Source organism: Ixodes scapularis, unplaced genomic scaffold (genome assembly GCF_016920785.2).
Source record: "Ixodes scapularis isolate PalLabHiFi unplaced genomic scaffold, ASM1692078v2 PGA_scaffold0__279_contigs__length_252992795, whole genome shotgun sequence".
Classification (NCBI taxonomy): domain Eukaryota; kingdom Metazoa; phylum Arthropoda; class Arachnida; order Ixodida; family Ixodidae; genus Ixodes; species Ixodes scapularis.
In genome coordinates, this window is record NW_024609835.1 from 158,553,467 (window position 1) to 158,581,116 (window position 27,650).

Consider the following 27,650-nt stretch of genomic DNA (forward strand, 5'->3'; position numbering starts at 1 on the left):
TCTCGCGGAATGTCCTACATAGAGTACCAGGGCATAAAAGAACCGCAGTCAGGCGCGGGCTGGTCGGGAGGCCTCCGCGGGCCAGATCTGGCGCGCGGGTTGGGGTTTGGAAACCCATGGGGCTAAGCTCACGGTCGGGTACGTAACGCCGAGCACAAATTCCTTACAGCACACCGACGATTACTTTGTTAATCCTTTCCAAACTCACTGCATGATTACCAACAGCTTGGACATTCAGAATTAACAAAAAATAACGCATGATCTAACCATTTAAATCTTTGGCCAATCACCTTTTCGGGTAAGTGCCAAATAAACGTTCGGAACAACAATAACAAAAATCAAGTGAGATAAAAAAATCTAATCACGCAATTAAAAAAAAAAAAAGAACGAACGGCAAGACGTTAGAAGAAGACAAAGCAGATTTGACGAAATCAATGGCAGCAGAACCAGCCGAGCTATGACAGAGGTTCAAATACTGCTGAAGGAGGCTCGCGACCAGGGACTCAGAGGCGCCCAAGCGGAGCTCATCGAAGGAAACCTGAGCAAAGCGGTCACTCTCTACACCATTGCCGGAGGCTCCTACCTGGAAGCTCTACGCAGCGTGAGGCTAAAGTGCACCGAATGCATGACACGACTTCGCGAGCTCAAGAACTACGCTTGTTCGTCATCCTCATCAAGGGGAACTCAAAAGACGGTGGTCAAACCGGAGGACTCTGATTCGGGATCGGACGACGAGGACGAAGAACAGGATAACGGAGCTGGGATTGATCGCGAGATTGTGTGCCATCTGGAAGGCGTCCTTATTCTGGGCAGGTCGTCTCACCGACCTTGCAGCGACAAGGGCATCGTGGGGCTAGTCCCCAAGGTCCTTCGACTCGCCGGCCTGGGTGCCAAGAGGCACCGCTCTCTCTCGCCAGAACGAAAACCGCTACGTAAGGTTCTCTTGTACGGACCATCAGCGACTGGGAAGACCTGCCTCCCCAGTACTCTAGTGTCACGCAGCATCAACGCCACCGTGTACTACGTGTCGACGCCCGTGCTGCTGAATCGATGCCGGCTCCGCGGTGACGTGGTCCTAGTGCAGGCACTCTTTGAGGACGCCCTCCGGCACTGCCCGTCGGTGTTGTGCTTCGATGATCTGGACGCCCTGTGCAGCTCACCGAAGTCTCCCAGAGACCAGGAGCGGCTGCGGGCACTCAAGAGCACCTGGCTCAACCGCGTATCCCATGTGGTCGTCAAGAACGACGTTCTTATTTTGGGCGTCACCAACAACCCGTGGCTGCTGGACGACGACATCAGGTCTCAGTTCGAGCGCATCCTGTTCGTGCCGCTGCCGCTCGAGGGTGACAGGCTGCGCCTGCTCAAGCGCATGGTGCGCAGTCCAGCCCTCACCGAAGACGACTACAAGCTGCTGGCCAAGCGCACGGAAGGGTTCACGAGCACCTTCCTTGCCATGTTGGCCGTAGACGCCCTGAGGAACGCCCGCGCCGTGTGCGAGCATGTGTGCGATCGAGCCCCGGACCCCGACTTCGGAAGTGTGAAGGTGACCCTGAGCGACGTGCTCAATTCCATGGACAAAGTGGAACTACCAGACTCCATGAGCCGCCGAAGCAGCATCACTTCCAAGACCGAGTCGACGATTACGCGTTCGATATCTTAAGAAAAAAACAAAAGAAAAAAGAAGTGCTCCTTAAGAGGGCTGCTGGTGCACCGCGATTGGCTCTTTAATGTCTCCACATCTGTGGGTTGTTCTTTGGGGTCGTTATTACTTGGCCGCAACCTTGTTTGTATTGTTCTTTTCGCGTTTACGAGTAGACCAATAATTGAGCAATCTACTAGAAGCACCTGTTTCTGCATACGATTATTGAGCACAGCCGTATAGCGTTGTGTGAGTTTTCTTTGTTTTTCAACACAAAGGACGCTGCATGCAAGGGTGTACGTTAGAGACTCCGTGGTCCTTTTTTATATTTACTTCAATGAGATATAATCACCAATTAACAATTAACAAAATTGTGCGTGCCCCTTTAGATTTAGTACCAAAATATTCGGCCTTTGGGTGCAAGGCTGGAAAATGGTTTGTTTGCATAGTTTGTGTCAATATAATTAAGTATATAATCAAGAAAAACTCGCCGGAAGCCTACACAATCGACGTATCTGTGACGAAATGCACGTCTTAGATCTTGCAGTGCACGTTCCGCTGAGCCTGCTGACTTCTTTCTCCTCACTCCAACAAAAAACATGAAACAACGTTTACCACAAAAAAAAAGAAAAAAAAGAAAGAACATTGAGCAGTTAGTAAAAGCGACACAGTGCATTGGAGCTTGACAACAGAGCGACCCATGGCACAGACAGCGCTCTGTCTCTGTCTACCTCATTCTGGTTCGTCGTTTTTTGCGCTGTTTTTATCCTGTGACCCACGACAGTTCTCGCAAATGGGCGTGCCAGCCTAAGAATGGCTGGCACGCCGATTTGCTTTCCGATCACAAAGGGACGCTATACCAATCCGCTATTTTCGCGCAAGCGTAACAGCTTGTTTTAAAAATTGGCATCTTTTTTTTTTTTTTGTCTATTGGGCATCTTTATATTCCCGAAGTGTAAAAGTTTTCGAAAACCCGGAAGCAGTGAAATGAGTAAGGTCGAAGGGTGGTACTTTTGATCGGATCAAAGTTAGAGGGAAACTGAAGCGGTTCTGTATTGAAGGAATAACGCTTAAACCGTCTTCATTTGGCTTTTAGGATTACAAATATCGAGATTACTTTTCAATTCGGTGCACGGAAGCTGCAGAATATCATTTTCAAAGTACCGCTGAAACCCTAGCTGCTTCTCGGAGTCTCGCAGTGAATAGGAAGTATTCACTGGCGGCCATAGCTGTGTGCGCGACTGCTGAGCGCGTGCTGAGCGCGTGCTGATGGCGAGCTTCCACAGTTCTTTTGTAACGTGCATTCCGCACCGTCAAGATTGCCGGTCTTAGCAGCCTATTAATGTGGGCTCGTTCTGAGCATGCGCTCTAGACAGCACCCACAAATATGGCGCCCAGTGAATACTCCTTATTAGGAGTTTTCTGAATCTCAGCTCTCGCGCATCTTCAACACCGATGAAAGCTGTGCTCCGCACTCTTGCTATTTTCTGAAAGGTCAGAAAACGACGTCACCTCTGATGTCAGTGCAGGGGAATATACCTGGCAAGCTTGCTATTGCACGCGCTGCCTATACGAGCGACGGGCGCTTGACGGCCGAAAGATTCTAAGTGTTTTTGATCGGTTTCATTTTTAATGTTCGTTCCTATGGTGCGTGATTTACACGCTTTTCTAAGCGACAAATATGCGCGTGCTGGGCTGAGGACTTGCAAATATTGGAATGGTGTATATTCCGTTCTCACATAAAAGTGCCATGAAACGATATCGGGTTGGAATGGTTATGACCTTACAGAGGCGTACTGGTCCTTGTCTGGCCCAAGTATACTCGCACGGACCGCCAGTAATTTAGAAGCTTCCTGGTTGCGCTGAAATTGCCGACGATAGAAGGAATCAATTTCTTTCAGTCTTGCCTTTGCAAAGCTTGGTGACGTACCCGCGTGACGGCAGTCGAGTGCGGCTCATAGAGTGGACCCGAGAACTGCGTGAGCACTCGACTTCGGCTCACAACGATCAATGCCTCGGCGGACACTCGGGTAGTGGCTCGTGTCCAACTACCGCGGTGATGAAAATAGCCCAACTCTAACAATGCATAAAGCTCAACACGCTTTTCCCAAAAACGAGTTGTGTGTATGTTTATACAGCCTGAACTTAGCCTGACTCAACAGACAACTTGTCTCTCAATTAACAATTCAAATTGACAACTTAAATTGACAATTTGGCCAGTGCGATACAACCGCTAGCTTGGGGTCTTTAACGAGCACCACGATCGCACGCACGCCTGTACGATGCTCATCCAGTTCGAAACGGGCAGGGGTGGGGATTGAACCTATGATCCATGGCTGCTCCAGCGCGAGCTTTCGCTCCACGTGCTCCAAGCTGGTGTGCGCTAGACCACTCGGCCACCGATCCCACGACGAAAACGTCAGGCTTTGCGATGTGCAAAAGCCTCGCGTTTTCATCTCGCGATGCGCGCGTGCCGGGGAGAAATCCCCGGGATTTCTCCCTCGTGTGAATACCCCTTTACGCGCTTTCTACTTTGCCGACCCCAGCGTGTGGCTCTGATTGGCATAGGATAGACACCAGACCACGTGGCCGCTTGTACTGGCTCCGAGTTGAGATGAACAATGCTCATATTTCTCGAATTTATTTTCCAACTGCCAATGCTTAGAAAGATAAATTAAGGCTTTATTCGTGTATTAACGTCAGAGAGTGATTCTAAAAATATTTAGCGAAACTAGAAAAATCGTTTCATGGCCCCTTCAAGCTGAGATTGCAGCCAAAGCTACGAGCGCGAGCTAGCCCGCGCTTCGGACTTCCATACATGTGTTTCTAACGCGAGCTTTCGTCCTCCGAAAGAACGCTTCAAAGCAACGACCTCTAGCTCTCGTGCTTGTGGCATTGACTGCAGTCTCAGCTTAAAGGGGAATGGAGTACAGTATGACGTAACGACTGGTCAGAGGTTTTTCGTGTTCTCTCGCGTTTACTTACATCGTTGGAGAAAACGAACTTAATATTCAAATTCACGGGATGAAATACTATAGACTTCATCTGTAACTCTTTTTTTCTCGGTTTTCGGGAACATCTTTCGTTTCTCTTTAAATATGAGCATGTTGGTTGCAATCACCACGTTACTGAAACTACAGACAAAACGACAGGGACGTGTCGGTTTATACGTCCTTGTGTTCATCTTTCAGCAACGTCCAGCTGTTTGATGTAGGCCATCGGCCCCTTCACGCTAGATACGTGTTTTAAGGCTGCGGTCCCACGGCCGCCATCTTGAACAAGGCGTTAGTTCAACCAATAGATGGCGACACGCACCCGTGGGGTGGCCGAAACATTGGTTCACAGTGGGATGGCTCGAGCGGCATCACGTTCCCCTCGTGGCCTTGCTCGCGCCGCTGCCAGCTGTGCTCAGCTAGCTCAAGTAGCGTGGTCAAGCTGGGTATAAATTGTTCTCTGATATAGGGAGATGCGGTCGGCGGTTGTGACGGGCTTTCACAATAAATCTTACCAAGAAGGAATCGCATGATGATTAACGTGTCATTATTCTATCAAATAAAATTTCCTCTGCAGGAATGCACGCTCAGTAGACTCAATCTTTCAAGACACCAGTGGAAGCGGACGTCAAGTAAACTGCTTCGCGATTTACGGTACTTACCTCACCATTTTAATGACGACTAAAAAAAGGTCACGAAATATTATATTTCAAGGGGTCCGGAAGATGTTGTAAAGGTTGTGACTTTATAGGAAGTTCCCAGAAAACAAATGCCGTTGCAATATTTTCGGAAGTACAGACACAGATAATGTTGTAAGTTCGGCTTAGGAAGAATATGATGAAAACAATCAGAAGAAATAGGAACACGTTTGTTAAAGTGCCAGCTGAACGTTTTACGGCCACACGTTTTACGGATTTATAAGTTCAGCTGGCACTTTAACAATCATGAACCAACTAGCTCAGCTTCAAGCCGTCACAAGGAAGACGTTTATTTGCAATGAAGACGCTATGAATGAACGGCGTTTAGCGACGGCAAGTTATGAGCGTTCGGGAATTTATAAGTTGACGTGATTGGTAACTATGGACATGCGGACAATGAAGACCAGTTATGTAGGGAGATGGTGTTGCGGCGATGACCTGATATCGGACGACTCATGGCAGACGAACAAGCAAGTTTCTTCTCAGCGAATGGTAAGTGTCCAGTGTCAAGCACAACACGTGGCTACCGACTTTGTCGACGTTTTGAACACTTACCGCTTTCGAAAAAAGTCCTGGCACCTGGGCTAACTTAGTGGAAAGACTCGAAGTCTTCCTTGAGTCCAACGCCATCATGAACAGTAACTGAAAACGATCCACTATTCAGTCGGTGGGTGGCGAAACGTATCCACATCTGCGGAGTCATGGGCGATGCGTACTCTAAGTGGCTGGAATTTTACACGATGCCTGCCACGACGTCCAAACACGTCATTGACGTTCTACGGTCTCTTTTACCTACTTTTGCCCTACCGAAAATACTTTTGTCTGATAACGCGCCCAATCTTGCTTCAAATGAAATAAACAAGTTTTTGAAGAAAAAAAACCGGCTTCAGGCATCACATTAGTGCGCACCATACCATCCTGCAACTAACGGGAAAGCAGAACAGATGGTGTGCGAAACGAAAAAAATCCCTTTTGAAGCTTACGGAAGAAGCAGTTCAGTGAAGAATCGCCAGGTTCTTGTTCCGGCAGCACGCGTCGGTCTCATCTTACACGGAAAAAACCCACCGAAGCAATATTCGGCGGACGAAGAGCCACACCCCTCGATCTCATGATAATATGACTTACGAACAAAGATCGAGAGATTCCCAGGTCGGGAGTAATGGTAGTTTATTCGGTCGGACAACTCGTCTACGTGAGGAATTTCAGCAGAAGTCTGGCCTATCATGCAAAACTTGAGTAGAAAAGGCTCTATGTTGGTTGACCAGGAGGTATCATCTCTCTGAATACGTTGGATATGAATGCCCTTAAGTGTAAATATAACTAAATCACAAAACTTTCGTTCTGTATTGTGTGACTGCCCTTGTATTTAATAGTAGAAGCTATGGTGGTGATTTGCACCATTCACACCAGGCTCCTTTTTCTTATTTTTCGCCTCATACTCCTTTGCGGTTTAAGTATGCTTCAAGAATCTTTTGGAACGGGGACACTTTACGTCAACGAGGTCATTTGTTCGAAGTAGTCAATCAAGGAATGCTGCTAGAAATCCGTCCCTCATATTAACGAGTAAGCCGCACTTCTGCACAGTGCAGTTTTCCTGTTCCACGTACAGTTGTAAAGCAGCATCCTCATTGATTCTACCATATATTGCACGATACTTGAAACAAGTCTGGCACTGTACGTTGTGGTTCGACACCCACTAATGTCGTCGTCCTTATAGAGCCTCATCATTTAATCATTACCTCGTCACCTGATATTGCTCTTCATAAACAGTAAGTACAATAGGCTACCGCCATATTACAATCCAAGAATTGAAAAATTTAGTCGTTCAGTCCTTCAACAAGTTTATTATTTATATAATGTTATTCCGTTACATTACCTCAAGACGATCGACGTCCATCGTCGATCTTTAAATACTGATACCTGTATATAAATTAGACGCACAAGGGGGGGGGGGGGGGGGGGGTCGGTGGCCGAGTGCGTGGTCTATACTTACTTCGTTTCAGCTTCGGTCCAGACGTAGCCGATGCTACAAGCGCGAGCATGTGGCCCAGAACAGTGCTTGCACTGCACGAGCGCGCGTGCTTGGCAGGGATGTTGAAACCCCGGAACTCGCGCTTGTAGCTTTGGCCTCGTCTGGACCGAAGCTGAAACGAAGTATAGCGCACACCAGCTCGGAGCACTTGGAGCGAAAGCTCGCGCTGCAGAAACCACCCCGCCCCTGCCCGTTTCGATCTGGAAGAGCATCGTACCGGCGTGCGGTCGTGTATCACTATTGCGTGCTGCACGTTAAAGACCCCAGGTTTGCGGTTGTACCGCACTGGCTAAATTGCTCATCTACAGCTGAGACACCAGACGCCCACTAAGGCAGACTAACTTCCGGCTGAATAAACATACACACAACAATTTGCAATTGGACGCATAATAACAAAGAACACAGCGTGCCGCCTCTTTTCTTTGGATGCCTTTTTTTTTAAACCAGCGCAAGCTCGTGCGTTCTCTCTTTTGAGACGGTTAGAACGGTCGCGTATAAAACCCGCGTTTCTCCTACCCGCCCGCTTCCTCCTCTCAATATATGTATTTGGTTATAACCAAATAAGCTATAAAAATGGTGTATTATTCATATTTACTTTCAGTTTCAGTCAGGGAAAAGGAGTTTCGCGGGAACTAGAGCCAATAAATGAGCTGCGCTTAGAGTATCGGCACTCTCTTCCCCGACAGTGTTGTGAACGCCGCCATTTTGGTGCTTGTGCAGAGCAGGCGCAACTTCCGATCGTCATGATTCAAAAGTGCGATATCCTCAGCATCAGATTCGGTGTTAGGAAGCTCATGTAATGTTGCTTTGCTTTGTCGCAAACTGTTTAAAGTGGAGGACGGAAAAGGGCTCTTCTTGTGATTTCAGATAAAGCTGCAAATAACTGGCAACCATGATTTTAAGCCACACTAAGTCCAAGTGTCGCTAATCTGAAGCGTAGCTTATTTAATGACACTATTCATGCTCTTGTTCAAGAGGCTTGTAATACCTAGGGTGCTTCAATGTCCTTCTGTTTAGGGTGATGCCACCCATTGTAGTACCCGATGCCGACAGCACGCGCTCACGGGGAAAATACAAAGAAATCGACGAAAACATAATGTCGCCATAGCACAATCAGCACCACGAGCGCGTGCAGGGACACGCTCTTTCACGCGCTTCTGAACAAAAAATAAAAATAAAAGTGTGGGACAAAATGGCCAGATGTCGTGCTCCAACCTAAGCAAAGAGCATATGAAGGCACCCTAGTAATACCTAAGGGCCCATGACGTAAGCCCCGTGGATTCCACAAGCCTTTTGACACCTGCCTCTTCATTGTTCCCGCTTGTGCCAGTAAATTAGCTACGGTTCAGAGTAACGACACTTGGCCATAATGTGGCTTCAAATCATGGTTGCCAGTTATATGAAGCTTTATCTAAAATCACAGGAAACGCTTTTCCGTCCCTCACAAATGTTTAAACAACCCGCGATAGAGCATTGCAATATTGCATCAGCTTCCTAGCACCGCATCTAATGCTGAGGAAGTCGTACTTTTGGATCATGATGAGCGGCAGTTGCGTTTCCTCTGAGCAAGTCCCAAAATGGCGGCGCCCAAAACAATTTTGGGGAGCGGAGTGCCGATACTTTAAAGCTCATTTAGTGACTCTAGGCATAAAGTGGACACGGTGTATTCTTTTCCTCTTCGTCTTCATTGCTTATTGATTTCAATCATATCGAATAATGGACACATTATATCACGCTAGGCTTGTGTAATTATTTGTCTTAGATTTATTAGCCTGACCCAGTACTTAAACCATTCAGTTATCGATAGTAAATCTTCCAATATATTTTTTAAACGTGAGGGTAAAAATACACGGAGACTGATGATGATACAGACGCCAACGCCACCCTCGGAAATTTTTTGAACATTAGAAATCAGCAGTTTGTCTGCCATCCGCCAGGTAACGCAACAAAACACCCAAACAGCTTTTGATTGTTTTTAAAATTAGCTAAGCTCTACACCTATTAAGAAACCAAAGCAATATCATTGTAAAAATTTAATACATCGCAATATATATCTATTCCGAACAATAAATGTTATTAGATGCCAATAAATCTGTTTGACGTCTAAAAAATATATGCGTCAAAACAGGTAACTTTGAAACGTTCCTGGAGCGTTATGACTTGGAAGATGAAAAAAAGCTATCGTCCACCTCTTGGGCAACCATTGTAGCTCTAAATGTTATAAAAGATTTTATCATAGTTTAATTATTTCCTCAGCGGCATTTGAAGTACCATGACTCGAAGCATAAAAAAGTGCTACGTTTGATATAAAATATCTAAACAAAAAAATTTTACACAACATTAAATTTTTTTTTGGGTATTACCAATTATAAGCGCTACATCTGTAGCTAATTTCATTGCCCTAGCGCGTGTCATTAAAAACATATTTGTGCTGAAAACGTCAATTTTAGGGCAATATTTGGAGGGATGAAAAAAAGCAAAGTAGTGCAAATACCAACAAAGTGTATCGTTACATTCTGCTCCGACATCATCTTAACAAAACTGCTATATTGGAACCGTGTTATCTTTAATGGATCGTTCATAAAACATGAACTAGCGGAGCAAGTGAGGGTCCGCGCCATCATATTCGCAACGCTACAAATGCGCATGAGCAGTAAAAAATAACACATACATAATATCAAATGAAAGAGGATTGCATTGCCTCTCGAATGACATCAATCCCACAAAACAGTATTCAAAAGGAGATGTAATAACCTGCCAAAAAGTACCTAAACTGCCACAATCAGTGGGACCGTGGCCTTAAGAATGGCATATGCGGCATAATAGACCTAGACATAAATTTTTAGCGCTCCCCCCCCCCCCCCCCCCCTCCCCTTTCCGTCTGCTTGACGCATTGGGGCGTTCCGATGTACCGGCACGTGAAATCTATAAACAGAAGACGAAGTTGACGTTGGTTTCGCATTTTGTGATATTAGAACGCACAGAAGGCAGAAGAAAAGCGCAACAAAGTTTCTGATAAAATCCTTTTGTGTTCGCTTTAATTTGTCTGCATCCTGAGCTCCTAATGACAAGAAAACATTAATCGTGCCGTTTTCAGTATAAACAAAGCATTCCAGTCGGCACGAGCTTACGTCTGAAAAGCCCCACAATTTCCGACGCCGCGATGACTTCCGGGATTTTCCGGAAAGGTCTATTGGCTCGTTTTTATCAACCAGTCGAATGTGCATAGGATGAGCAGGCTGAGCCGCGAATCTAGTAGAGGACATAAAATTAATTTACTTCTATTCGTATAAGGCAAAGTATTTTACAGAACCTCCATTCATTTGCAGGTGCATAATTTTGTTGACGTTCCTCAATAATTAAGTTGACACAAAGTTGCGACAACTATCTCTTTGTTATCACTAAGGCGGGCTCTTCGTTACTAGAACAAGCTCAGTTTCGTAGCTCCCTATTCTCGCCTGCAGAGGCGAATGGCCCCGGTGGCGGTCACGAGAACTAGCGGCGCTGCAGTCGGATCTCGCTTCCCTGTCTCGCGCGTCGTCTACTACCACCGCGTTGAGAGCTTCCTTTTTTTTCTTTTCTACCTTTTTTTTTTATTTCCATGTGTATAATAGCAAAAAAAAAAAAAGACGATGAAGATGAAGCGTAATACACCAGAGAGATCAGGGTAAGCGCATTGTAACTGTTCTTTCTTAGAGTGTTTAAAATTTATTTTTGTGTGAGTCTGTTTTTCTTTGCGCTGTGAAGTGTTAGTATGAATAAACAACTCGCCCAAGCTGAAGTACTGCTAGACAATCCAGAAGCAAGGCTCGACTGCAGCGCCGCTAGTTCCTGTGACCCCCACTGAGCCCACGTCGCAGGCGGAGCTGTGAAACTGAGCTTGCTCTAGTAATGTTGGGCGGGCCTAACCTACACGTGCCGTCTACACATACCATGGATATTCAAGGTCGCAACAAGCCACGCTTCAGAGGCTAGTGTAGCCACCTTGTGTAAGACAAACAAAAAGACGTTTTCTTGGTGCACCGGTCTGCCAACAGTGGGCACACCATTAGCAAAAGCTCCAATGTCAGTGTCGGCTTGCTATAAAAAAAATCTTAGATAACACACGGTAAAAGAGTAGCGCATAAAACGCGAGACACAAAACAAGCAAAACATAGGAGGAGTGCTAATTCACGGCGAGAAGCTCGCTAGAGGCGCTTCTGTTTTCTTTTTGCCCGCCGCTCCGCTGACAGGGTGGAGACACCCGCCATTTTGTGGCGAACTTTGCGATGTCCTCACCGGCGTCATATTGCGTCTATCTTTCCAGAACTTTCGCTAAACACAACGTTTTTGCACCACGACTTTGTCACACACACTCTACATACCCACACTCAATGCGGAGCTAATACTGACGTCAGGCGCCATATTGTGGCGCTTTATTGGCTCCATTGGTGTCTCCACCCTGTCAGCGGAAGCGGCCGGCAGATGGAGGCACCCTACCTCACTCTGGGTAATGCACGTGTTACCCACGTGGTTTTGTTTCAATTTTTATAGCGCTCATCATAACACACTCTACAGCGCAGTACTGCAAAAGTACACTTACTCCTTACTCACGAAAAAGAAAGAAAAAATTCAAACGAACCGCGCTGAATTGTTTTTTTCGTTTTCGTGTGTAAGGAGTGAGTGTACGTTTGCCGGTAGTGCGCTGTAGTGTGTGTTAATATATGAGCAACCAACTCGCCCCAGCAGCAAGGTTAACAAGATATCTTATAATGCATAGAAGCTTAGCATTGCACGAGCTTGCACTAGCAGAGGACGTTGATGTATCCTCCCTTCGGGTTGTGAAAAAACTCAAGCGGGCGGCGACACCCAAACTGCTCGCCATGAATTGACCGATCTCACAGCCAGTTTCAATTCCGCCACCGCTGCCGCCACGTACCCTGGGAACTGTAGTTCTCCCCACGCGACTACATGCGACAACCCCGCTGAGGGCCTGCGAAAGAAGAGCACGTGGCGGCATGAGCTGCCTCCTGAACTGTTGTCTGCCTCCTATGAACTACAGTAATGGCGGCGTCACGCGTGCGTGGAACGCCTATGATCGGTCTATTAGATTGGATAGCGCTTGTCCCGTGTTTTGCTTCCCCTTCGTCCCGTTTTTTTTTCTATGCGCTACTTTTTTACCATGTCTGTCAACAATCAACTAGCTTGTCAATCCACTGTTTTAAGCTATCTTAGATAAGGCCTAGTCAAGAAAGAAAAAAACACTTCCCAAGCTACCGCGAAAGCGGAGTGCACTCGAAGCTGGATCTCAAGCCCTCGCGCGCCGCAGGCTTGCATGGTATAGGCCCTCCCTCAGAAAAACTTAGCTGAGACGATGTTTCGAGAAGGCCGGCCCAGGTGATCTACACATGTAAACAGCAAGATGGCAGTACCGGGGGTCGCACTTGCAAACGTTCCCGCGTAAAGGCTGGTTAATAAGGGCTCTATACCGCGTAAAAATGGGTACCCGTGCGCTCTAGGGCGCCTTCATGTGCGCTTTGCTTAGGGTGGAGACATCTCGCCATTTTGTCCCACACATTTATTTTTCTTTTTTGTTCAAAAGCGCGTGAAAGAGCGTGTCCCTGCACGCGTTTGTGGCGCTGACTGTGCTATGGCGACATTTTGTTTTCGTCAATTTCTTTGTATTTTGCCCGTGAGCGCATGCTGTCGGCATCGGGTACTACAAAGGGTGGCATCACCCTTAAAGGGGTATTCACACGAGGGAGAAATCCCGGGGATTTCTCCCCGGCACGCGCATCCCACGACGAAAACGTCAGGCTTTGCGAGTGCAAAAGCCTCGCGTTTTCATCTCGTGATGCGCGCGTGTCGGGGAGAAATCCCCGGGATTTCTCCCTCGTGTGAATACCCCTTAACAGAAGGACATTGAGGCACCCTAGTGCGCTCCCGTTACTTTTTGTGATGTGACTCGGAAACAGCGCTCTCAAAGCTACCTGCGCGAGCGCACGCGAATTAGAAGAACGGCGTGCTCGAGCAGTAGCGTTGGGATCGGAGTGTGTGGCGTGGGGCGCACGGCTGCGTGGCATAGATCATAGCAGCTATCGACACCGGCACATTCACTGCTACGTGCGTGCGTGCACGGCGGTAAGTGCGAGAATACGAAAGCTAGGTGTCGGTCGGTATATCGCACGCTTTTCTGATCAGGCGATACAGTGAATAGTAAAGGATGAAGCGGGTCCTAAATGCAGCTTGTAAAGCACTCTTGTTTCTTCGAGGCACTTTTTCCGTCTTTGCAAGTTCCTTTCTCAGATATCTCTTGCGACTGTCGTTTTGAACGCCGAGAGACACGCCGTGCTCTCACCCTTCAAGTAAGCGCCCTTAGCAGTCGGACGTGTAGCAACTCTTCTGTCGCTGTTTCCCCAGCGGCACTTTGACGTTACCTTTGCGCGTCCACCGTTCGCACAATTCGAACACCACACCAAAGTCAGAACATGTTTTGATCAAATACACGAAACTAGAAAATTGTGGTCAGCTTGCAGACACAAGTAACGAGTAAAATAAGCACAACAAAAAGAACAGCGTTCCGAACGGTGGCGATCGACTCCTGACGCACTCTCAGTCGAACTTGGCCGACGTCAGCGACTTTCTAGAGCTATTGGCAACGTGCGCGATCAAAAGCGTCGCTGTGGTCGGCCTTCTACGATTGGCCGAATGGTGACTATGACGTCAGCAAAGGTTTTTTCATCGACGGAAATAAGAGGAATGTAAGAACTTCAATTTTGACGGTGTTGGCAGTGTTGCTTTGAGAGCGCTCTGATTTCAGTCTTCCACCATGCTCATTACAAACACCATCGAACTTTTTGTTCACAGGGCAATGACGTCACGGAAGGTAACCAAACGAGGGCGCTACCGAAGCATCTCGCCGCTACTAACGACTCCAGCGGTGCTCCTGTTGTCTACGCTCGTGGCCTCACGAGCTCATGTCAATTGCCGCGCCCGTCCAACCACTTCCTCGTACTCACTGTAGCAGTAGGGAATGCGGCACTGTGGAACCTGTCCTATCCTCTATAATAACTTAGACAAAAAAGCATTTCAGGGCTGCAGGATGTTTACCGTTCAGTGAATGACGGAACGCAAAGTGCGAATATTACTGCTCGGTACTATTTAAAGAGGAGAGAGTAAGGTAGGGTACCTGGTACACCTGTAGATATCCGCAAAGCCCGTGTGGGTGCACGAAATGGTCGAGTCGCCGAAGAAGTTGACTGTGATGTCTCTGGAGACGCCTGAAAAAGTGAGAAACAAAATAATAATAAAAAAATTGTTTATTTGAATTACTGTACTTCTTTGCACAATAATAAGCTAAAAAAGCCTACAACGCATTTGAAAACAATCAAACTTGGCAAATAGTAAAAATAGAAAGGTAGACATTAAGGGATTTCGACAGCGCCAGTTTGGTCACCCTTCGAGCTATATAGCTCAAAAGCAGGTCGGTTCATTTCAATTATAGTTCACGCCTCTTCAACATTTTTCTGGGTGCGGATTCGGATTTGAATAATCGAAGCGAGGAAGGAACGCCAGGCATTTAGTTGTCTTGGCGTCGAATATTTTTTTTTCTGCAAAGTCAAGACTGGCGTAGGTTCCGAAGTGTTCTAACGCTGTAAAAGCTACGTGCGCGAGCGCGTCGCTTTGTTTGACGTCTCCCTCGCACGAAAGCGCTTGCGAGCAAGACGCAAAACCAGCCGCGTGCTCTCGCAGCAGTACAGGGCTGCCCCACGATGGAATCTACGTTAGCCTTGACAACGTGCCGTGAAATAGTTGATGCGGAGTTTTCCATAGACACCTTGACCAACGAAGTCGTTCATCTGACCAGAAAATATTTTTTGCGGATGTTTTATCCACCCGGAGTGAAACCCCCATTAGTGACCAGCAAACCGGCCCATGGGCCGGTTAGCTGATTAATGCGGGTATCTCCTCTAGCATTTAACTCATCCGTAATATGGATGTTGAGATCACGTGACCGGCTTTGCGGTGACAATGCACTAAATGCACATAGCGCTTCGGACAAATGGCTGTCGTGACTCCTTGCTCGCTTCAGTTTTTAGAGTCCGATTTTTCACGTAGAAAAATGGTGAGCACGTTTGAAATGTAGATGAAATTGACCGCATTTGTGTACTTTAAAGGGGCGGCATGTAAAATTATTTACGGGGAAGGTCGCGTTAGGCGAGAATTAAAGAAAAGAAATGGCAAGGTTTACGTATCCTCACCGGAATCGGCTGAAAGGCTTTGTGCGATAATTCTCCTCACAGAGCCTCAAAACACCACTGGCGGCTACTATACCTGTCGGGTGAAATAGCCGCAGCGAACAGGAAACCACGTGTAATTAACATGTATCACGCAGTGCAAGGTGTTTACGGGAAAATAATTGTTCATGCTTTCATCAATCTTAACATTTCGCAACCCTCAGGCATAGTGAATGGAGAAGTTTATCACGGATAAAAAGTAATATGTGCCTCCCCATCTGGTTTACTTATATAAAGAGCTATTTAGAAAGCTTCTTGTGCCGAAAATTGCTAAACAAATAAAAGGCGCGATAGCGCAGTTCTCCTAAAGGATTTGTAAAAATAGATATTTGGCAAAAGCACGTGCATTCCACAATGCTGCAACGAAGTATTGGATGAAAATTTATTGTGGCATAATTATGAGTCAAGTTGCGTTTCATCTTCACGGTGACGTCCGAGTATCCTGGAATGAAGAAAGCGTCACGCTTCCAATATGTGAACCTGATATGAGGGCCTCGCACTCACTGAGGGCATGGTTCCAGTAGCGGCAAAACCATGAAGCTGTTTAAGGGGATGATTCTCGAAAAACAACCGTGACACGATGAGGACACTGTGATTGTCTGCAACGCGTACTACCTGGAGAGTGGAAGCGTTTGCTGAAACTTTTATGGTCCAGTTTCACTGACGCCAGGGTTACGCTGCTCATCTATCAGACAAAAGACAGTCTGCAAAGCCGAGTCACCGCGCAATATCCGCGGTTCGAATTCCGCGTGCCAAGTTTACGCCTGGAACTCATTGCCACGCCGCTCTCGGTATCTCGCATTCCAATCTGTATGCAGACTGTCGTTTGTACGATGTATAAGTATTGTGACCTAGGCTTAACGTAATGAACACAAAAGTTAGCCAATCCACCAAACAGAATCAGTTTATAGGAAAACTGGGCAGTCTTGTCCGGTACTGTTCGCTTATGGACGTTATTTCAAGGCTGAAATAAAGATTTGTAACGAGGTATTCAACATGTCTGTCTGTAAAATTATAGAAAATAAATTAAAATAAAAGGTCATTTTGTTTTCTAGGATTTCGTGTCCTAAGCTGAAAAAAATCAGTCCAATTCCGTGGTGTACTGAAACGATTCTGTCTGCTGCTTCCTGCACGACCGTTTGCCGTGACGCCCGGCCGTGTGAGGTCGCCACACTGGCGTCCTATAAAATAGGATACCTTGTAAAAGGGAGCAATTCTAGGTTCTTAAACTTGTTTTACCAATTGTTGTACCTATTTCGCTGTTTCTCCACAAATGGGAAGAGCTGCCGTCAAGGCCGCCACATGACGAGGCAGATTACAATCAACAAATCACATCGGGAGGTAGCGGCCGCATGTTAAAAAGAGGGCGAGAACAGTCTTATTAACCACCACGAGCGGACACCGATAACAACACCGGTTAATTTTAAACTATTATTCATCATTATATTGAGTCACCCATACGGCTTCGTGTCCTGAAAAAGAAAAGAATTGGGTGTTTGGCATTTTGACGATCATCTCTAGAGACCCACGAAAGCTGGCAAAACGACGCTCGGAAAATAACGATATCAAACGGCTGGAAAGAAACTCTTCGAAACTTGTAAGGTTTCGGAGATGCTTGCGCGAACGACGTTTGAATGGACGTTCATATCCTAAATCAGAACGTTTTTTTCTTTCTTAGAAATTGTCTTTCAACAGAAGACGAAGCCAGACCGCGTTAGCCTGGATCTGTACTGCGCAGCATCTTCTTCTGGCTTTCCGGAAGAAGTGAAAACCGCGCGTACACAGCTTCTGTTCGGCGTTCAAAGTGCATGAGAGCACAGGAACCCGTGGCTTCACTGCCAGAAATAAGTTTTTTTCGAGAATGCAGCTAGAAAGAAACTGAGCAAGGCCAGCTGCCTTTATCTCTATACTCACTCTTTGAACGCGTCCGAGCGGTGAGTACAGACCGAGACTTTGCCTCTACCTCCTAATCATCGCAGGCAGAGCTCGACGCTCTGGAGTCCCTGCGCGCTCTCATTTCCTCCTCTCCCTCGGCTTCTACCCGTATAGCTGGTTTTAGCGAAGATGTGCCGGGACTTGCACAGGTCCCGTGGGATGCCTCGTGATGCAACTCTATATGCAGCCCACCTCTTCAGCTAAGCTCGTGACTCGAACTTGTCACTTTTAAATCGTCGCTAACTGCTGTGATGCAGTTACTGAACGTTAGTATTAAGTAATATGCAATTCTACTGCTTTTTTAATTATGAAAGATAAAAGCTTATGTGTAAGACCTAACTTAATAAAGGGGCCGTGCCACGATATCGCTTGGAATGTATTTTCACTTTAGACGAGCTTACTGGCATTAGTGGGACTCAGGTATACTCGCACGCAATGCCACTGACCAAGAAACTCCTTTGTTGCAGTGTAATTTTAATGACTAATTGGCGAGCGTGGTCTCGCAAACTCTGGTTCGCAAAACTCGATGACGTAGCTCGAAAAAAAGTCGCAGTACCCCCCCTCAGTGGCGATATTTGAACGCGACTCACAGATGACCCGAACATTGCGTGGACACACAGTTTGGGCTCGTGATAATCAACAGTTCGACAAGCATTCGGGTAGTGGCCCGTGTCCAAACGCAGCAATGACGCCTGGTAACCAGGCGTCTTAGTCACGTGGGAAGGGGGCGGGGGGGGGGGGGTGGACTGTATTTTTGTATTTACACTATAAAAATATTTAGATAGGACTAATTGTCAGATTTTTATTTGCCTGGCTAACAAAAATATGTCAACCGAATTTTACTTTAGGAATCAGGTGTCTTCTAGAATATGTGCTAATTTATTATTATTTATTGAAATTATAAGAACGCAGGACTTCATTACTCCAAACTGTAAAGTTATATCATTCATTTAACAAAATTCATAAAAGGAAAGTACACTACGGGACATTTATACTGCGATGCTTAAGCCTCATGAAACATTGGAGCAAGAAATGAAAAAAAAAAATGCGTTGTATTCTGAACAACTGGTTTAAAGTTATATTGCCCCAAGTTGGGTCACTCTAAAAAATAAGCAATTGTAAAATAACTGCATTACTTTTAAAAGTAATTTGTAATTGTTATTAATTCTTGTTCATGTAATAGTAATTGTAATAGACCGATCTCACTAAGCGTTCGGCGCATGCGTGACGCCGCCATAACTTTAGTTCACAGAAGGCAGGCGGCCGTGCACGCGAGGGCTCGTGTCGTCTCGTGCTCCACTCGCGCAGAGCTCCAGTGGGGTTGTCGCACGTGCAGAAAGACTAAAGTTCCCTGGATGCATTGCGGCAGCGGTGGCGTAGTCAAACTGGCTGGTGAGATCGGTCTATTATGGTCTTTCTTTCTTTCTTATTATTCCTTTGTTATTCTTTTTAAATACTCATTCGTTGCTTAGACCTATAGCCGTGGAGGCTAATCGCGGGTCCAACATTAGAAATAACCTTTACAATGCGGCAGGCAAACAAAACAAATGTACGCACATATCAAAGTATACAGAAAACAACATACATACTAACTGAAAAATACAGACAGGACGTATAATACTGGACTTACTCATTGGCTTGCAAATTAATTATATACTTCTTTAAGGATGGCAAAATATTGGGTTTACATTTGATGTCGGTAGGGATATCATTGCAGTTAAAGTACTTCAGGAGCAAAGTAATTTTAACTGTAATTAAATGACATTTTAAAGCAATATACCCATTTATGCGGAGGTGTATCTGGACGCCCGACTCTCCTGAAGGCGTGCCTTCTCTTCGCGTTTTATTCGCTGGCCGCCATATATCTGTGCATCGCTGTTTAGTTTCGGCTAGATCCTGGAGCTTTCACCAGATTGATTTTGCAACGACGAAGCCGCTGTCCTTTCCATATAAGTCGCTGTGCCCGCAGCTCGTGCTTATGGCATCGCATGTACTACACCTCCCGTACTCGTGTCTGCGTCCTCAATTACGCTGCGCTCAACTTACAAACTGGAGCTGTATATAGTACCCTATACTTTCCAGACTTCTGCTGACTATGCATGTTTGAAAGTTGCAAATCTGCGCGGTGCGGACTATCTAGAGGCGCGGACTCTAAGAGGTATTGTTCTTCGGCACAGGTCATTATGACGAGACGTGGCGGATTTCACGAAGGCAAGGGTACGTGGATAACGATTTATGTACGATGCCTGCTTTTTGTGAGCTAATAAAGAGGGCACTTGTCAAGGTGTGCTTTACAGAGAAATTTTGAAGTGCGGACAATCTGTACCGTTGAGAACTCTAATCCGGAACATACGATACACAAGAAAGCACAACACGTAACGTGTTTCAACATCTGTGCTTTTTTTGCTCTTTAGTACAAGTGCCAGTCTTCGAGCATGGGAAAGATACCAGGACATTGAGCTCGATCAAACAAAGGAGAAAGACAAATAAAGACAGCATCTGTGTTTGCGTCTCGGCACACTCGTTTAGCTCATCCTCTGACCGAAGGAAGGCAGCTCTTCTCGGGCGACTGCAAATACGGGGCGCAGACCCTTAACAATTAGCCCGGGATTGAGGTCTGCAACAGCTCGGGGCGTGTCGAGCTGATTTCGTTACGACGGCAATTAAGCCTCGTGGGAGGAAGGTCATCCGACAGTGTTGACTTGGCACTCGGAGTCGGATCTGGGCGAGCAGAGCTCCAGACGGTTTGTCCTCTGCTCCTTTCTTGTTTTTAAGAAGGCTATGGAAAGGGAGACGTGTTTCAAGTTTTTGAACATTGTCAGATGTCGATTAAAGTGGAAACATTTATGTAGTAAATACCACTTTGAATTAATCCTTGACGTTCATAACCTAAGAAACACAGGTTAGTTGTTTTTTCTCCACGCAAATCAGCAAACAAAAAAAAAAAAAAGATGCAGCGGTGACATTTTTTTTTTGGCTGGGCCAGAGGGAAGTTCCAGCAGAGCACAGAGAGCCGCGTTCTTTATTCCGGCCGCGACCAATACTACCTCTACTCGTAGTCATCCCAAGAACTGTATTAAAAAAGGTTATCTTCTCGCGGAACGTTAATATTTTTTTCCCTTCATGTGTTTGTTCACTTAAGAGACGTTTAGGTTCATCTTAAATTAGCTTTATGGTATTTGATCAAGACGTACACGTTTCAGACGCTAAAACCAGCGTTCCTTCCTTCGCACACCCAATCTTGTAAGAACTATTTTACGCAGCGTGTAAACAATACGTAAACGTGATTTTTTTTTCTTTTTATGGGACAACGCTTATATTTGGAGACCCTCTGCAGGCATCATATTCGAACGTAACGCGTATTTTTTGTGTTAATCTGAGGCATCTTGACTTTAAATGGTATAATTGCTTTTCAAAATTACGCGTCTTTAACGTGCTCTAGGTTCTTTAAACGCATACACAGAGCATTACGTGTAAACAGTACTGGCATATATTTAAGGCATTCGGGGGCCACCTGCGCACAAACAGAAAATGTGTGAGCTCCCAGATACTAAGCATAGTCCCGGAGGGATCCGACCATAACCCAAAGCACCGACTCCTTTGAAGACAGAGCAACACCTTCTCGATACTATAGCGTCCGATCTTTCACTTTTCTGCGATACGTACAGATGGCCGATCAGTGCGAGCTACAAAAGGAACCCTGCAAATTATGAAGCTCAAAAAGGTATGCAAATTGCTAGGCGATTGTGTTGCATACATGAAGCGTTCTAGCATTACAAAACGTTTAGCGATACGGGCGGAGGAGGGGCGAGAGTAGCCAACCAAGATGCATGGCTGCCTCATGTGATCACAATAAGGTACGCTCCTGTCGGAAACCAGGCAGCACCCGCTGTCGCGAACGCGACTCCAAGGCCGGATTGGGGAAAGGGATCCAGGGCTCCCACAAGTTCAAGCGGAATACCATGCCTAGCAAACATACTGGGCATCTTTTCGATAACCCCACTACTCGAAGTAGTTGGAAGCAACTCAACCTCTGGATAATTCGAGTACGCACCGCACGCGACGACATAACTTTCACCGGCACACTCACAGAGATCTACGCCCACCCGGGGCCAGGGCCACCGAGGTGTGTTTATATTAAACAAAAACTCAGAGGGTTTTTATATGCAAATAGGCGGCATATTTAGCAGTTTTTAATCATCGTTTCAATGGGAGCGTTCATGCCAGGCCAATACATTACCAGTCTAGTTCGAGCTTTGCACTTATTTAGCCCTAAATGTCCTACGTGGACGCGATGCAGCATCTCTCTTCTTAATACTTTTGGCATTGTACCAGCTGCAGTGGGTATTCATACGCGGGACAGTGTGTCAGCTAGAAGTAGTTTTCCGGGAACGAACTCTAGATTCTAGTCAAATTGCATAAGGCTCAGAAAAAGTCTTTTGAGCCGTGAAGCCATGTCTGCAACGTTTTCGTGCGCTAGTGCCAACAAAGGGCGATAATCAGTTTCGACAGTTATGCTTTGAACATAGACACACTCCCAGAAACACTCACAGACAAATGTTATCCCCAGGATTTCTTTTTCTACTTGTGCATATCTAGTTTCGCATTAGGATAGTACCCGTGTAGCATAAGCGACAGGCCACCAATTGTTCTCGTGATGCTGAAAAAGGGTTGTCCGTAAAGCAAAAGCTGATGCGTTAGTTAAACTTTTTGAGATTTTGTTTGGATCGAAAATGACCAGTATCGGGGCGCTAGTTAGCGAGTTACACATGTTTCTCCATTCATTAATATGCATGACGTTCCAATTGAAAACGCTTTCCTTCTTTGTCAAGTCACGTAACAAACTGGTTTTCTCGGAGAAGCAGGGCAAAAACTTTCCGAAGTATGTATAACCACGCCCAACAAGACTTGGATGTCCTTCTTACACGAAGGGCGGGTGAGGCTTTTTACACACTGGATAAAAGTAGCATTTGGCTTTATACCACTCTTGTCGATCAAGTCCCTAAAATAAATAATTTCTTTAACCCGAATGCACGTTTTTATACTTAAATGTAATCCTGCAGCTTTCGCAGCGTGCAACAGAGCTTAGTCTTGTATCGTGTTCATCGCGTGGACTTCCCTATACTAGTACATCGTCGATGTATACCCACACGCCGTGGAGACCATCAAATGCTTGAGTCAATGTTTTTTTAAACACCTCTGGTGCTGACACAATACCCAATGGTAGCCTTCAAAATATGTATCGCCCAAACGGCGTACCGAACGTACAGTTCCGGGATGTTGCCTGTCAAGAGGAATCTGGGGGGATCCAGCATTTGCATCTAAATGGCTGAAAAATTGCGATCCCGCCACCTAAGCCTCAATGTCCTTCCGACGTCAAAGCTCATAGTGTTGTCGTTTTAGGCTGACTTACTTGACGGTGTCCATACGCACAGCATGTCACAAAAAAAGTTTACACATTCTTTTTTACCGCAAAAATAAACTAGGCATCGCCGAACGCTCATTCTCCGCCAAAAGGTAGCGCTAGAGGTCAAAACCAGATGCCAAAGTTTCAGCCCGATCTGTTACCTTTTTCAAGAGTTATAAGTGATTTTCTGAAACTTTCAATACGAAAATGAAGCCCATTTTTGCCCGTTTTTGGTTTCTGGTGCCAATAGAGCCCCATGTATTCAAAAACTCTGTCGGCCGCCATTTTCCCATTGAAATTTTCAGAAAATCACATAATTTTTGATTAAAGTATCAGATCGGGCTGAAACTTTGGCATTTGGTTGTGACCTCTAAAGCTACCTTTGGGCGGAGAATGAGCGTTCGGCGATGCCTAGTTTATTTTTGCGGTAAAAAAGAATGAGTAATTTTTTTTTTCTGACACCCTGTATTCATAAGCGGCCATCTTTGTAGTGGGCGCTACTGAGGTGGTGGTGTTTTTCTTATTGCTCGCCAGAGGACACCATCCTTTATAGAACGCTTATATGTGGAGCGGCGCGTGGAAATAAAAGGGGCTTTTTGGTTGTGGTCACGGTGTAAGATCATACTCTTCAGGTAAAGACAGCCCGCTCCTCGCGACGTGCCGATAAAGTTAGCTCTTCACTCTGTCTCTCTCTCTCTCTCTCTCTCACTATGGTTTCAAGCGGCGCCGGCAGGTGACTCGTCGACCCGTTGGCACGTAAATGGGCACGGTTAGAGCCACTAAATGAGCTGCTCTTAGAGTATCGGCACTCCGTTCCCCGTCACTGTTGTGGGCGCCGCCATTTTGGTGCTTGTACAAAGCAGACGGAACTGCCGATCGTTCCGAATCAAACGTGCGACGTCCTCAGCATTCGGTTCGGTATTAGGAAGCTCATGTAATATTGCTTTGCTTTGTCGCGAACTGTTTAAATATTTGTGGAGGACGGAAAAGTGTTTAATGTGATTTCAAATAAAACTTCAGATAACCGGCAACCATGATTTTAAGCCACAATATGGCCAAGTGTCGTTACTCTGAAGCGTAGCTTATTTAGTGGCACTAGGCACGGTGTAAGACGCAGGAGGCAGCCAGCAGTGCACAGGACGGCTGGTGCCACCTCATGCTCCACACGCGCAGAGCTCCAGCGAGGTTGTCGCACACAGACTTGTACGTAATTCGTTACAAGTAACGAAATTACTTGTAATCCCTTAAATTTATCAGTAATTTACTAACGGATTAATGACATATTTTCTAGAGTAACTTTAAAGCAATTCCCTTACATTTTTTATGTAACGGGTTCCTTGTAATCCGTTACATTTTTTCCAGTACCACCCCCCCCCCCCCCGGCCTCCCTTTCTAAAGAAAGTTTTTTTTTTCGAAAGGGGGGGGGGGGGGGGGTAATGTCGAGCGCAGTGACACTGTCACGCGAATTGAACTGCGCAGAAGGAGACTTGGCACACTTCTGTTCTGCAAAGCCTTTTTTTTTTGCAACACCATGCCCTGGAATCTATTTTTTTAGACCCTAACAACAATCTCAAAAAATACACATTAACATTCCTACTAAATGAAAGAAAAAAGGGGGAGGAGGGGTCAAGTTATATTATCATTTTTTAGTCCCTTTGTTTTTCTTTGCGATCGAAGGCGGGGAGAGGACACCAATTGATTGTATGCCTCTTCGAGAAGCTGGAGGTGGGAAGTGCACAGACAACAATTAAAAATGTCCTTCTCGGTTATACACGACCATTTTCATTACGTCACAACACGAGACAACACTCCATCTACCCTAAAATCCACTAAAAGAAATGTGATAATATGTGAAGTTGTTATTGCCACAAGCATGCATGCTCGTTCGTTGCTGCACACTTATCATCTTCTCTTAGAAAACAGGATGTATTTTTTCTGTTTCTTTCACCTTATTTGACTCTGTTTTAAAAGCTACTTATTTTTTTGTAGTCCAACTTCTAGGATTGGCCAACTTTATTTGTTAATTCCAGCTGGATTATCCGCATCTCAGTCGTCCTTTTTGTGAGTCAGCGTTTTGCGAGCACTTCGAAAATGGTAATAGTCCTCTTTTCTTCTTCTTCATGTACTGACCCAGCAGGACGCATCTTATCTCAAGCAGATATTTTACAAATAAAACATAATGGTGGCTGGCGTAGACTTAATGTCCTGGCTTGATGAGAAAGCGAAATTTATGATCGGGGCCATAGCGCGGCTTAGTACTCTGCCCTTCGCTGCCCGTGGCATCAGCGGACGTCTATCTGGAGAACAGCGGCGTAAACTGCAGTCGGTTCGTGCTCCGTGCGTTTTTGAACAGCACCAAGAAAGATACACACGGCAAACGTGCTTTTACATTTCCTTGTTTTAACCACCGTCCTAATTAATTGTTGCTATGAGTTTCCTTTTTTTTATAACTTATATTTATTTACTGGAAACCTTTTTTTATTCACCAACGTCTCAACCGAGGCTCGACCTGTTCAGAACAAAACCAAGAAGAATGTCGACCCAAACCTTATTTATTATTTAATTATCACCTTACTGTTACCACTATGTTTTGCTATTGTCTGGCAATATATGCCAGTATAGTAAGATGGACACAATTCTTATTTTAGTTTTGGCTAGATCCTAGACGTATGATGACGTATGATACAGCTTCGCGATTTTGACAGTGGAGAATTTTAGTAAATCGTCCCGATGAGTATGATAACGATGCCCGATACTCCGCCGCCGCCTTTGCGCATTCATCGGAACGATCTACTAAAACTCTCGGCAACTGCTGCCACGAGGAAGCTTTGCTCTATCTTCGAGGTAAATAGTACTTCCATTGCTTCGCTGAAAAATCTCAATGCAGAGCATAAAGCATTCGTGAGGCACAATATGCCACTCCCATGCAGTGTTTCAGTTCAAAGGCTGTTCAGCGTAGCAGTCGACATATTGAGTAAGAAATAACTCAAAATGTCAGACGAGACTTTCGAGAATCAGCAGTTGCTCAAAATACGCAAGGTCATTAAATGGAACAGGTTGCAACAATAAGAACTTGAATAACCCTCTTCCCTTTGTTTCTTCCTTGGGGGGAAATAATGTTGGTAGTAACGCCACGAAAAGTAACGGATTACTTTTTGGGGTAACGCTCACTTACTTTTATTGGAAAGTAAATGTAATTGTAATTAATTACAATTTAGCCTCGAGTAATTGTAAGTGTAATTCCTTACCATTTTTCAGTAACGTGAACAAGTCTGGTCGCACGTGCAGAAAGACCACTGCCTACCGGAGTGTCATGGCAACAAGATAAATTTTTTTGCTCTCATACAGTTTCGCCGTTAGGCCGCCGGCGACACTGTCAGCCGCGGGCATGGTGGCCACGAAATGATGCAGCCTTTCGGATGCCCGTCGAACGAACACTATCTGATTCCTCGCGTCGCGTGTTCAGGCCCACCGTGTCCTCACCTAAAGAGTGTATCTTACACCGCGGTTGTGGTCATGAGCTGGACTGCTGTCACTTGGCAGTCGTCCATTCCGAACGTTCCTAACATAATGTCAGAAGCTGGCTAACGCCGTCACTATGGCGGAAGGTGAACCCAGTATCCAAGTGGTTCGCGTCGGAGCGTCGGGACTTCATCCTCCGGCTCCATTCACTTACACCAGCCCGGCGGTATGGCCGACTTGGATTGCGACGTACCAGGACTACGCCTCGCAGCCGGTCTCAATACTGCCAGCGACGACGTGCAGGTACGCACGCTCTTGTACTGCATGGGACCACAAGCCCGAAGCGTCCTGTCATCGTTGGGAGCGCCAACTCTAGAGACCCTGTCGTTCGCGGTCGTCAAAAAGAAGCTGGCCGGGCACAAGCTTCGTGCATCCCGTCAACGAAATATACGAGAGTCGCCTGTTACGCCGTCGGACGCAGCAGCAAGGCGAGTCTGCCGACGACTTTTTCACGTCGCTTCGTGACCTGGTCAAGCGCTGCGGTTACAACAGTGCGGACGGCAAAGACCGCCTGGTACGTGACAAATTCGTCGTGGGGTTGCGGGATGACAAGCTCTCTGACCAGTTGTGTCGTCGTACGAGGCTCACTGTGGAAGAAGCGCTCTGTCAAGCCCGTCTTAATGAGGATGCCGAAAAAGAGCGGTTGTCACGCTCCAGCGTTGCCCGCGAGAATACCGCCCCCGAAAACCTGAACGTCAACACTGCGAGACGCTAGAAGATAGCGACCAGTCAATCGACACGCTATCGCGGCAAATCTGAGCAGTCCGCCAGTTCAACTTGTGAGTATTGCGGACGTCACCCTCACCTGCGGAAAGATTGCCCAGCGCGGGAATTGTCTTGCCACTTCTGCAAGAAGCAAGGCCATTTTGCGGAAGTTTGCAAAGCTAAGAAGCGAAAAGAACTCTTGGACTCCTTGGAGCTTCACGCATTCAGCACACGGCATGCAAGATACACCGAGGTGCGCGTGAATGGTCCTCTTTCCAAGTTCAAAATTGACTCGGGCGCGGAGGTCACTGTTGTTTCACCCTATTTCCCGCGGCTTACTCTTGACCTGCACGAAGCCGAAGGCGAGGTGTCGGGGCCCGGCAACCTACGTCTGAACGTCCTGGGGACTTTCAAGGCAACCTTGGAGTGGCGTGGCAAGCTCA

General features: G+C 46.2%; 1 protein-coding gene across 1 annotated transcript in view; it reads right to left on the reverse strand.

Annotated features, from left to right (window-relative positions):
* LOC8052735 overlaps positions 1-27,650 on the reverse strand; it is a 211,815-nt gene that overhangs the window by 36,071 nt on the left and 148,094 nt on the right. The window contains exon 3 of the mRNA XM_029986532.3: positions 14,531-14,621. Within this exon, the coding sequence (XP_029842392.1) occupies positions 14,531-14,621 (91 nt within the window). The remainder of the gene's footprint in view (positions 1-14,530; positions 14,622-27,650) is intronic.